Source organism: Phalacrocorax carbo, chromosome 5, assembly GCF_963921805.1.
Source record: "Phalacrocorax carbo chromosome 5, bPhaCar2.1, whole genome shotgun sequence".
In the NCBI taxonomy this organism is placed as follows: domain Eukaryota; kingdom Metazoa; phylum Chordata; class Aves; order Suliformes; family Phalacrocoracidae; genus Phalacrocorax; species Phalacrocorax carbo.
In genome coordinates, this window is record NC_087517.1 from 52,343,726 (window position 1) to 52,355,936 (window position 12,211).

The 12,211-nt window shown below is 38.8% G+C and overlaps 2 protein-coding genes across 6 annotated transcripts in view; one reads left to right on the plus strand and one right to left on the minus strand.

The window, feature by feature from the left end:
* The window catches only part of CHID1 (chitinase domain containing 1), a 214,033-nt gene that overhangs the window by 148,908 nt on the left and 52,914 nt on the right, over positions 1-12,211 (minus strand). The window lies entirely within an intron of this gene.
* The window catches only part of AP2A2 (adaptor related protein complex 2 subunit alpha 2), a 45,712-nt gene that overhangs the window by 24,685 nt on the left and 8,816 nt on the right, over positions 1-12,211 (plus strand). For 3 of the 5 annotated variants that reach the window (XM_064452466.1, XM_064452462.1, XM_064452464.1), the window contains exons 5-15: positions 459-588; positions 1,561-1,662; positions 2,816-2,924; positions 3,421-3,571; positions 3,997-4,165; positions 5,285-5,422; positions 6,655-6,837; positions 7,848-7,945; positions 8,122-8,353; positions 9,203-9,376; positions 11,305-11,468. In XM_064452466.1, coding sequence (XP_064308536.1) covers positions 459-588; positions 1,561-1,662; positions 2,816-2,924; positions 3,421-3,571; positions 3,997-4,165; positions 5,285-5,422; positions 6,655-6,837; positions 7,848-7,945; positions 8,122-8,353; positions 9,203-9,376; positions 11,305-11,468 — 1,650 coding nt within the window. The remainder of the gene's footprint in view (positions 1-458; positions 589-1,560; positions 1,663-2,815; positions 2,925-3,420; positions 3,572-3,996; positions 4,166-5,284; positions 5,423-6,654; positions 6,838-7,847; positions 7,946-8,121; positions 8,354-9,202; positions 9,377-11,304; positions 11,469-12,211) is intronic. The other 2 variants (XM_064452467.1, XM_064452465.1) reach the window with 1 other exon arrangement.

The following is a 12,211-nucleotide window of genomic DNA, read 5'->3' on the forward strand; positions in this document are numbered from 1 at the left end:
GGTTGTATGCTTGGTGATAGCTAGCTCACTCGCATGCTAGCTGTAGGTACTGAAGCTGTTGAGTAGTTAATAATTTGTATCTGATATGCAGGACCTGTCATGAGATCCAGCTTTGGTCACATACATAATATAGTATACTGTAACTGTTTGACTTGAGTCAGTTTGGAAGAAGCTTGTTCTCATCTAATGATGAACTTTCAATTCTGATAAAAAGATGTGAAACTCCAAGTTGCAGAGAGTCATTATAGAGGCTACTAGACATATGTAATGGTTGAAAACTTGACTAGTTAAACTTACTGGACAAAATAAAGAAGTACTGTAACATAGGAATAATTTTAGTGGACTTCTGTTTCAACTTCTCTTGAAAAGATGCTGCCTGGTTAGTAATGCAGAGTCAGTGTACAGACTGGTATAATGCTGGCCTGCAAGTATTTTAAATCCATATTTATGTCTTGCAGAGATACTATGGATAGTGTGAAGCAGAGTGCTGCCTTATGCTTGCTGCGTTTATATAGAACTTCTCCTGACCTTGTCCCCATGGGAGACTGGACATCTAGAGTGGTGCATCTCCTCAATGACCAGCACTTGGTAAATCAGCTTCATGTTTCTTGGGCCTAATCTGTATAGAGAATGATGTAATTTCTGCTGTTAAACACACCATTAATTTATTTCTTCTCCAGTCTTTCAAGCAAATGGGTTACTGTTTTCTTCAGGCTTGAGGAAAGAAATGGAAGGAGCTGCCCTTTTTTAGTTGTTGTGCATGTTAATTTTTACTAAAGCTTTGTTTACGTTTTTCTTGGAGGTATAGGAATGATATGCACACGTTCTTTTGCTCAGGCTGTAAATAAATTAATCTTGTGCCTTGTGATCCTAAGTCATACTGCATATGTGTAATAGTAATTTTCCTAGGCCTTTTAAGAGTAGACCTGCACTAAAAACACAAGGCCAGGTTTGTCAGTGCTTGGACTTCTTTGTCCTGTGGTGTCCATGTCATTCATATCTTGCTGGTTCAGAAAAACCTGTCATTCTAGATAAGAGACTCTATTTTTCCCCATCTAGTTACTTTATGAAAGTAAGGCTACCTGTGCTTCAGCAGTAATAAGAGTGTTTTAGTCTGCAGTAATATAGAATTTTTGTTATACAAAGCGCTGTCTTTATCTTGGGTTGTCAGAATTCTTATCTGGATGATCTGCTGCATCCCTATTTCTTCTACTTGTGCTTCTCGTGTGTAATAAGACAATTTACATCTAGGCTTTATTTTAATATAGCTCTCTGTCATTTTAGATATACTATACAGACATGAGACAAAGCTAATAGAAAAATAGCATTAAATGCTCTGCAAGCATGGCAGTATCATGTTGTTGAAAATCCTGTTGGATTTTGAAGAGGTGTAATTAGTCTCTAGCTGCTAGCCAAATAAAGGGCTTTTTAATATGGGGCTTTGTCAAGTACAACAACGCTAAGTTTATCCCAATCAAAAAATACTTGAAGTGAAAGCTATTAATGGGCAGCATCTTAAACTGTTACAAAATGGAACGTATCACTTTTGTTTTGTTCTAGGGTGTGGTTACTGCAGCTACAAGTCTGATCACCACTTTGGCACAGAAGAACCCAGAGGAGTTTAAAACTTCAGTCTCCTTGGCAGTGTCTAGATTAAGCAGAGTGAGTCCAATGATAACCCTGATAATACTGTTGCTTAAATCACTTGGCTTTCTAGATCAGGTTAGCTTATTGTTGCTTATTTATTCAGCTTCCTAGGTCAGATTAGTTTAGTGTGCCATTAACAGTGAAGATGATTCAGTTTCATTTCATAAAGTTGGTTCAGGTAATCTCTTAAAACCTGTTGTGTGCCAGGGCAGAAAACCATATTAGCTTGCCCAGACTTTCTTGCTGTAATCTTTGCTATGCTCCAAGTCTATGTAGCAAAAAGGGGTCTCCCACTCCCCTCTCTCCCCCCCTCATTTTACTGTGTGGCTTTTTTTTTTTTTTTGGTGGTCTTTCGGAAGGTATGCAAGACATGGGAGGATACTACTTCACAAATGTATTTTAGACCCAGATTTATGTGGTGTTGTACCCAAAATTACTCATAGTTCAGAGAAATCTAATTTCTTTTGAAATATGAAGATTTTGTCTAATACTTAAAAGCAAGGGAGTGCTGAGGAAAGTGCATAACTGTTCTATAATGGAGCAGTAAGAAATAGAACTTCTTTGAGTGAAGCTAGTGCCAAACTCATGCATAAACTAGAATCAAAGCAGGGAAAGCAATCCATGAAGAGGGGTACTCCCTCTGAAACCTAATCTAATCCTTATATTTCTGTACGCATATGAAACTCGTCTGTGAAAGCTATCTCTTCTTTGCTCTGGAGTATGAATATTACTGAAGGTGTTAGTTCATCCTAGTTCAGTCTGGCATAGCATCATGTGCTTGAATTCCAATTTAACCTATCAGCAGCCATAACACTCTAAAATAATAAATAACACTATATTTAGGCTTTCTGTTGGCTGAATCCATGAACTGCTGAACCAAAGAAAGTCAAGCTTCTAGTTAAGCATTTTGGTATTACAAGATGGTAATTTTCATTCTTAAGAAGAGCAGAAGAGACTTACTGGACTGCTGTATCTGTAAAACTGAATTTTGATTACTAGGGAACCTGATGGTATACTCATAGTACGACAATTTGCACCTAACTTGTCTACTGAATTCAACATTGCTAGTGACATAGTTTTGTAAGGTGACCTACAGTGTTCTTTGGGTCCTTCTTATGATTGCACATGACAACTTCAGCAGCTGACGTGCTGTCTGCTTATTTTACAGATTGTAACTTCTGCATCAACAGATCTTCAGGACTATACATACTACTTTGTTCCTGCTCCTTGGTTGTCTGTGAAACTTCTGAGGCTGTTACAGTGCTATCCACCTCCAGGTAATGCACAAATCAGCACAGCGGTCATCTCTCTTATGCAGTGGACTATCTCCAGAGAGCTAGTGTGCTGTAGTGATACCATAGCTTGGAGTGCAAGCACGTTGTCTTAAGACAAGGATACTGAAGTATGTACTTTTGAGAGTTTTTAATTGTTAAAATTAAACAAATGTAATTCAAAAGGCCATGTAAGTTAAAGCATCAAACCAGTGTGCATCTCACAAACCAGTTGCAACTGTCACTTTAAACATTCTTTAATGTTACCAACTATATTAAAGCCTTGAAATGTATTATAGTGCAGATCATGTTTGACTCTTGTTCTCACCCAAATAGAACTGTGGCTTAGAATTCTTTTATCAGTGGTGTACTGGGGGAGGGCGAACGACCTCTAATGTATCAGAATACTTCAGTTGATTCAAATTTAACAAGGTGGAAGGCCTAAGGTAGGGATTAGGGTGTTGAGCAAAATGAAGTTGTCCAACGGCCTGTTCTTCTCCAGAAGACCCTGCGGTACGTGGTCGTCTAACAGAATGCCTGGAAACTATTCTTAATAAAGCGCAGGAGCCACCGAAGTCAAAAAAAGTACAACACTCAAATGCAAAGAATGCTGTGCTGTTTGAGGCAATAAGCTTAATTATACATCATGACAGGTGAGCTGTGAGAACACTTCTGTTATGAGAGGATTTTTTTAAGTGAAAAGCTGTGGCTTAGTCTTGAACGCTAGATGGAATTTTACTGGGAGGGGAAGGGGGAGAGAACAGAATATGAAGTTGCTAGATTGGAACACAGCCACAGCAGTAGAATTTGACAGTATTAATGAACTGTGTTGCTGTCAGCATTTTTTTTATTGCTTTGTTTCTTGCTGCTGCCTTTTTTTTTTTGGTATTGACCCCACCACTCTAATCCAACAAATATTATTTGCTCACAGTATCTGAATTTTCATTTTACCAGCGGAGCATTCTAGCAGACACTTCGAGACATTTAAAGAAATTTCTACTGCAGAAACAGTATTCTGTATTGGTGTTCTCAAACCTGTTGCTTTTAACCCTTTCACTTTCTCTCCTGTTCTGTGCAGTGAGCCAAATCTACTAGTCCGTGCCTGTAACCAGCTAGGTCAATTCTTGCAGCACCGAGAAACTAATTTGCGTTACCTAGCACTGGAAAGCATGTGCACGCTTGCCAGCTCTGAATTCTCACATGAGGCTGTGAAAACACACATAGAAACAGTTATCAATGCATTGAAGGTAAATATTTAAGTGTGCAGTCTGTTTTAAGTGTTGTCTTCTCCCCTGTCTCAATGTCCTCTCCCCCACTGCCCCAAGCCCTCCATCCCCAATTAAGCTAATAATATTTGGGGACCAAATGAGTTATTCTCAGAAGTCTGCTGTAGGTTTTTTCCTTAATCCTGCAAAATTTTGCTGTACTGGCAACAATAGAGGTCAGCTTCAGTTTATTTCTGCAGTTTACTAGTAAATCTGATACTTGTAGCTGTGGCCCCAGTACAACTTTGGTATCTCCTCAAGCTGTAGACTGAAGATGAATAATTCTTTCAAAACATGGAATTCCAAAACAGAGAGTGGTGGGAAGACTTTGCTTTATTACTGTCTTGCTGGTATCAAACACTATTCGTTCACTGCAGTAGCTTATGGTAAGCAGTAGAGCAGATGAACTTCCACTCTGGAATTAGAAGGTCAAGAAACCAGAAAGACGCATTCCCAGGCCATGTTTATGTGAGAAAGCAGAAGTCAAAAGAGGAAGACTGACATGCTTGTCAATTTACTTGCACACTGCAGTGTTTACATGTATTGTTTTCTTCCAAGCTCGTGCTGGAGCGTATCGATACATTTGCTGATACAAGGGAAGCTCAACATCAAACTTGCAGATAGCTAACTACCCATTGGCTTGGTGACAGTTTGATAATTTCAGCCAGTTATTAGTGGATTTGTGGCCAGTGGTGCCCGTTACCCAGTGCACAGAGGAACAGAGTCATTCACCCTAGTTAGGGTAGTAGGGGAGTGATCTGTACAGAATCCTCCATCCTTTCAGCACTTGCACAGGTCTGAGTATGTATACTACAGAAACAAAACCTGATGATTTGAATTTTTGTAATATTATCTAAAAGCAGGAAGCTGTCCAAGTCTCTGGTGACCTCTTTCTATGTGACTGAAAGTGAGAATAACATGAAAAACTCATAGCTTGTGAAGGGCATCTCTTAAGTTCATTCTGCATCTGAAAGATTATGAAAATGCATGTTTTATATTTGACTATGGATTATAGTAAGTTTCATCTCTTCAGTAAGTTGCACGTGCTTTTCAAATAAAGTTGAAATCATCGTGACCTTTTGCTGTGTTGTTCTTTTGCAGACTGAAAGAGATGTAAGTGTACGACAAAGAGCTGTAGATCTCCTGTACGCAATGTGTGACCGAAGCAATGCCCAACAGATTGTTGCTGAAATGCTGAATTACTTGGAGACTGCTGATTATTCCATTAGAGAAGAAATTGTGAGATACTTTTGTTTCCTTAATTTTTTTCATAGCTGGCTTTGGCACCATATGTATCACTTATTGATTGCAATGCTGGATAGCCAAAACCCCTGAAGTTTGTAGTCTAATAGCAAAGAGTGTTCTTCATTTAGGTTAAACTAATGGGGTGGGGGGGGGAGTGGGGAAACACCCTTTTAAACTAGAAATTTTAAAAACTACTCTTGGTCTCTGGGCATTGCATATAGAAAGTGCAGTGAATTTTATCAGTGCTTGAGCAAATAAAATCTCTAGATCTGAGAGTTATGTCCTACTGTAGTCAACTATTTAATAGCTTCAAAAATTAGTGATAAATACATATTTGCAGGTAGAACTCCATACTGTGTATGCTGTGAGAACATTCTCTGTCTAAGGATTCCCAAAAGCAATACCTTATCAGCTAAAAGAGAGGCATGATATCTGTCCCTTTCCTCCCAGCAGGAAAAAAAAATCCAAAAGTTGAAATACTCACTTGACAACCTTCCTAGAATGGTGGCCAAAACCTGTACTTGGAGTAATTATTTAGCTTAATTAGGTGCTAAAGTTTCTTGATCAGAGAAGTTAACATAGAATACAGGGTTAGTTGATGTACCTCTTGTACTGTCTTGTTGCTGTTGGCAATCTACCCTGACTTGGCAGATAATGTGAATTTCACTCTGTTAATTTACTACTCCTAAAAGAGTAGGTCAGTATAAATGCAACTGATAAATTATGTGGGGGGTGTCTTACTATGCTGATTGTTTGCTTCAGTATATAGGAATCTTAGTATGACCTGAAAAAGCCAGCTATATTGTGGTGACTCTGGTCTGTCTCTGCTAGCTGGAGTTTACACCTTTTTTTTTTCCCAGAGGTCTCCAATTTCCTACTTGGTCCTGTCTCAGTTGATGGCTTAGATGACATTTTTATAGCAAACAAAAAATGTTCAGTAAGTTGCTCTTGATCGCTTAGGTACACAGTTAAAAAGTCACAGATGCAACATATTTGAATGCATTATGGGGAAAGCATTATGTACCTGGGAACTGCTGTGCTCTGGCACAGAACACCAGTGTTGATCTTTCACCTTAGCTGTGGGAGCAATTGCACAAGCTGGCACACCAGAAACTGAGGTTTCTGGGCTACCATGGGATATCACTAGGTGTATATGAAAGTGAATCTTGATACACAGCTTCTATTCTAAGCTAGTCAACCTTCTTTATTCTCGTATGCGTGTTCAGGTTCTGAAAGTGGCAATTCTAGCTGAGAAGTATGCAGTGGATTATACCTGGTACGTGGATACAATCTTGAATCTGATTCGCATTGCTGGTGACTATGTCAGTGAAGAAGTGTGGTATCGAGTTATTCAGATTGTCATCAACAGGGATGATGTTCAAGGATATGCAGCAAAGACTGTTTTTGAGGTGAGAATAACTGGTTTAAATTCACTTTCAAAATGAGGTAGGAATTAAGTAAACACCGTGTGATATAGCAGGTGTGTGTGCTTTCCCATGTGAGGGAGGAGTAAAAATATGATCCTGAGTATTTCAACAAAATGCTGCTGAAGCTTTCAAGTAAAACTAGCACCACTGATTTCCAGAGACTGTATTAAGTTGATGGGAAGCTTCTCTGGCTTAAGTAGTGTAGAATGCACCTGGTACTGCTCTGGTGTTGGTGAGGGAGGGCAAGGTGGGTTGTTATTTTTGTGGATGGCATTGAATGGATGGCTTAGTAAGGAAATTACATTACCTGCAAAATTACTGGAATGTAGTAAAAATAGAAGCTTTTTTACAGGGTTGCTTGCCTTTTTTTTGTTTGTTTGCTTGTTTTTTCTGCATGCAGCAATCTGAAATACCCAAAATCATAACTTGATGATACTTCTGGAAGCATATGTCCATTCCTTCTGTTCAGGAACTGATAAAACTGGAATTTGAACTGTTAAAGGAGAACACTTTCAAATGTCTGGCCTTGTTGCTCTGACTTTGTTTGGATTCTTCATATGGGCTTTCTGCTCTTTTTATTTCCTTTCCTGGACATTTAAGCTGACTTTCAGAACTCATCCCTGCTGTGCGTTTCTTCATACTCAATAAAGACAGTGTTTTTATCTTGGACAACCTCAGCACATTCTTGCCAGGTTTAAATTAAGTGTATCAACATCCTTCTGACACCCCTAAAGATGTAAGAGGGAACCGAAGCAGCTACATGTGTGCTCAAAAGTCCACAGTGCTGCTAGATGGGCTAAGAGTGCTCTTAAGCAGGTAATACCCAAGTTAGAGATTCTTCTATAAAGTCATGCTTTTCTCATAAATGCTCTAAAATGCCCAGACCTATGGTCTGCTCTTACAGGAAAGTAGACCAGGAAGCTGGACATGGAAGTGATAGAAAAGATCTCTTCTGGCACACTGCAGATCAATAACTTAATGTGTTCTTACAGGCCCTTCAAGCTCCAGCATGCCATGAGAATCTTGTAAAAGTAGGTGGCTACATCCTGGGAGAATTTGGAAATCTGATAGCAGGTGATCCAAGATCAAGGTAAAACACCTTCTAAAATGCTGAATTGAAACAGTAACACTTTCTGGAATGTATCTTATGTCTTTTTAATATTCCTAAAGGCCAGTTAACAAATGATTCTGCTTCTGCTAGTAGTGCATTAGTAATGATAGTGTGTACAGAAACTCAACAAATTATTTTTCTTCCCATCTTTTAAGTCCGCTCATCCAGTTCAACTTGCTACATTCCAAGTTTCATCTGTGTAGTGTTCCTACCCGAGCACTGCTCCTGTCTACCTACATCAAGTTTGTGAACCTGTTTCCAGAAATCAAAACTACAATTCAAGATGTATTGCGCAGTGACAGTCAGCTAAAGAATGCTGACGTTGAGCTGCAGCAGAGAGCTGTTGAGTATTTGAGGCTGAGTACAATTGCGAGTACTGATATATTGGTAGGTATAATGATGTTTTGTTTTTTTTTAAATGCAGAACTCTTTAGCTGTGTCTTTTGTCAACAAGTAAACTCCACTGATCCTTACGTGATTGCTTGGAAATCTTAATGCGGGATTAAGGATCCACAGTGTGGGTGCTGATTCTTTTAGTCTACCGAATTCAGCTGCAGTCATCTTTAATTTAGAGCTGAAATCAAAGTTGTTGTTGCTTTAGTGGGACAAATGACTGTTAAAGCAGGCTAATCTGGAGCTGGGAAGCCGGTGAAAGCTGGTGTAGTACAGGGTCTTATAGTATTTGGATACCAAAAGGCTAGTGCTTTGTTTTGAGGACTTACTTGATGGTAGGCAGGAAAATTGTAATTGTGCTGCATTTGTTTGGGGGTGTTTTTTGTCTCTAGAAGTTCAGTGTTTTAACCTGATGTCCTCAGGTCTAGCCAGAGCATGGCATGCTTAGTCTTGACAGCTAATAAATGCTTAGATCCGACTAGATTCTTGGGTAGTCTTCTGTGGTATCAGTCTGGGTCTGCTTGACTTAAGGACCATGAGGTCTGCTATGATCTGATTATTAGTATTTTTTAAAATAGCAGCGTACCAGATAAGTGATATGAACCTGTTCTCTTAAACACTGCTTTGAGACAACTTCAGAAAGTTTTAAAGAACTTTTTTTTAAAAAAAAAAAAGTCTACTCCACCACTGTGCAATAAACTGCACAGTCATTTTCTGTGTGGATGATTACTTCTGCTTTTGCCTAATGCAATCTATAAGGGTCTATCTCTTCAAAGATTCAGAAGTTGGTTTGGCTTTTTCAGTGAGTTTAAGTAATACACATTTTTGTTTTCTGTGATAAAGGCTACAGTGCTAGAAGAAATGCCTCCCTTTCCAGAGAGGGAATCTTCTATTTTGGCTAAACTCAAGAAGAAGAAAGGCCCAGGCACTGTTACTGACCTGGAAGAGATCAAAAAGGAGAGGAGCTCTGATATGAATGGAAGTGCTGAACCTGCTTCTGTCAATGCCAGTGCTGTTGTGAGTTTAAAAGCTGTTATTTCACTAATGCAAGTGTAAGAAAAGAATGGTTTTCCTAAAGTGGCTTTTCAGGGGTTTAAAGCTTCTCATCTCAAACTTAAGGCTATGGATGTTGCTATAAAGTAGCAGGGGAACATACAGCTGCTTTCGCCCCATCGCATGCTTGGATGCAATTTTCCTTTGGAAATCTTACGTAAAAGGAAACAAACTGCAGCGTAAAAAAATCCCTTTTACATTGTTACCTTGACAAATATTGCTGTAAACTTAGAAACAGGCATTTCCTTGCCACTGAAATTGAAGTCAAGGAGATGATAAAATTAACATATTTAAAAGGAGTAACTTGAATTTCAAAGTATCAGCTGTTCTTCTGCTTTGTCTAACATGGTAGATATTTTGCATTTTGTTTCAGGTGGCTGCTGTTCTTCCTGTAAGTGGACAGTGCTTGCCTTAACACAGATGTCATTAAATCAATATAATGTTGTTACTATTTATTTGACAGTACTATTCGAGTTCAGTTATGGTAGACAAGGCTATAGACTTGTTTCCTCTGAGCTGAGGCTTCTTATTTTATTGTCAATTAAAGCCGGCATGATGAATTGGTCCCATAATGTAATACTGGTTTCTGGTTTTAATGACTAGCAATGGCTTGTAATGACATTTGAGATGTAGTAGTAGATTACCTAAGGTGAAGAAATATTGTAGCACACTCCCTGCCCTGCTTGTTAAAGCATAATCCTTTAACTCTTAGTCGTTGCAGTATGTAAGAGTAGAAGTCCCAAGTGCAACATCTTTGAATGGACAGAAATACCTTCCAGGAGAAAAATTGCCAAATTTTGTTTGCATGCCAAATTGAGGTGACTGACAGTTAAAATTGCATTATGCTTTATGAGCTTCATTTACGGGTTGCAGCCATGTAAGAAGTTCTGCCGTGTTACTGTCATCAGTGGCTTTGGTGTGACCCTGGCTTAGATGCCAAGAATATGTTCCAACTGTTTGTTTTAAGTAGTTCTTATGGATTGGCTTCTGAATTTTTTTTTGCCAGGGAGTTTTTCATTATACTGCATCAAATTCAGTCTTTGGAGTATATGATAACTTTGAGTTTGCTTACAAAACCAAAATTTCAGACTCCATCCAAATGCATCTCATGACTCATCTTCAGCATATCTGGCATATTGTAGGCTGCTAATGTCTAGTATGTGAACATTTCATTTAACAGTCTATGCTTTGTTTTTGTATGTGACTTAAGCACATATATGCAGCCCCTGTTGCGTGATTCTGTGTCCTAGCTACTTGATTTGATGAGAAAAAATTTTTTTTAAAGGTTCTCGCCTCCACCTTTAGTGTTTGCAGCTTGAACTAGCTACAGAGACTGCTTTCTTGCTGGTTGGGTTTTACATTGTTTCTAAGGTTTGCCAAGCTTCAAAAACCCAGGACTAAACTGATAGTCAATTCTAAAGATGCTGTGATGTTTTAATTTAGGTTTGCATAAAAGCCACTGCCTTTCTTGCTGGATTCTTCATGAAAGAAATGCAACACACTTGCATTTTATTCCCTACAGTACTTAATTTCCCTTGAAACTAAGAGGGGAGAATGGGGGGAGCAGGGGCGGGGGAGCGGCGGGGAGGAACATCATCTTTCTTCTGCAGAATCAGATTCTAGACAGATGAAGTTTGGTTTTGTTTTTTTTTTTTATATTTAATGGTTAGGTGGACAAAACTTTCAAAAGGGAAAAAAGAAAACCATGTCTGTAAATGAGCTTAAGTTGACACGCAAGGTGATAACTGCATTCACAAAGCCTCCTGCGTCCATTCAAAGCTTGATTTCGGGTGGGGAGAGGCATTTTGCCATAGCTTAGTTGTCTATGCAAAAGAGACAGCTTTGTTTTGGTTTTGCTGTAGTGTAACACCGAAGTGTCTTGTCTTCCCTAGTCCACTCCTTCTCCATCTGCGGATCTGCTGGGTCTGGGCGCTACCCCTCTCACCAATTCAGCTCCCCCACCGTCCTCTAGTGGTAGCCTGTTGGTGGATGTATTTTCAGATTCAGCTTCTGCAGTTGCACCTCTTGCTCCTGGTTCTGATGACAACTTTGCGAGGTAATTAAGGAATCTGAAGAAAAATTTGTCTGTTAAAACAGGATTAGAGGAAAAAAATTACATACAATAACTTTTGGTTTTGTTCCAGCTTACTGAATGCATTCCTGGGTGGTAGTTGTGCAGTAAGAGAGGTGCTCTTGAACTCTATGCTGGATGTGCTATCTTAATTGAATACCTCTGCTTGTGGAAAAACTGAGTCTGTAGTAATCAACCTGAGGATATTAGCCACACAGTATTGCCTAGTTTTCATGCTGGTTTTGCTTCGTTAAACTAAGATGCTTGTGCATCTCAACCTCCAAATTCAAGATGTATTATCTGGCCTGATATGAATACATTTATTCTTATTTCCATAAAGTATTCTCATGCCTATCCACTTACGGTAAGCTGATACTGTAACAGTGAGATGGATTATATCCAGAGATACTGATTCTCAGAATTTCAAGATATACTTAAATTGTTCTGCTACTGTCTGACAAACAGGTGGGAAAAGGGGGTTAAAAACCAATAAGTGCTTTTCTTTTTTTGAGGGGGATTTGTTGCAAGTATCTTCCTAATTATGTTAAGTATAGTGTAGGTGCAGTGTGTTATTAATCCCGATAATATTAAAAGCCACTGTGTGTACACTCAAATGTTATTTGGCTAAAATTTTGGAAATAAATAGTATAAGATCACAGGATGTCTATAAAAATCTGTTGTCTTATTGGTCAAAGAATGTCTTAGTGTTGTCAAGGAACAAATTTTGA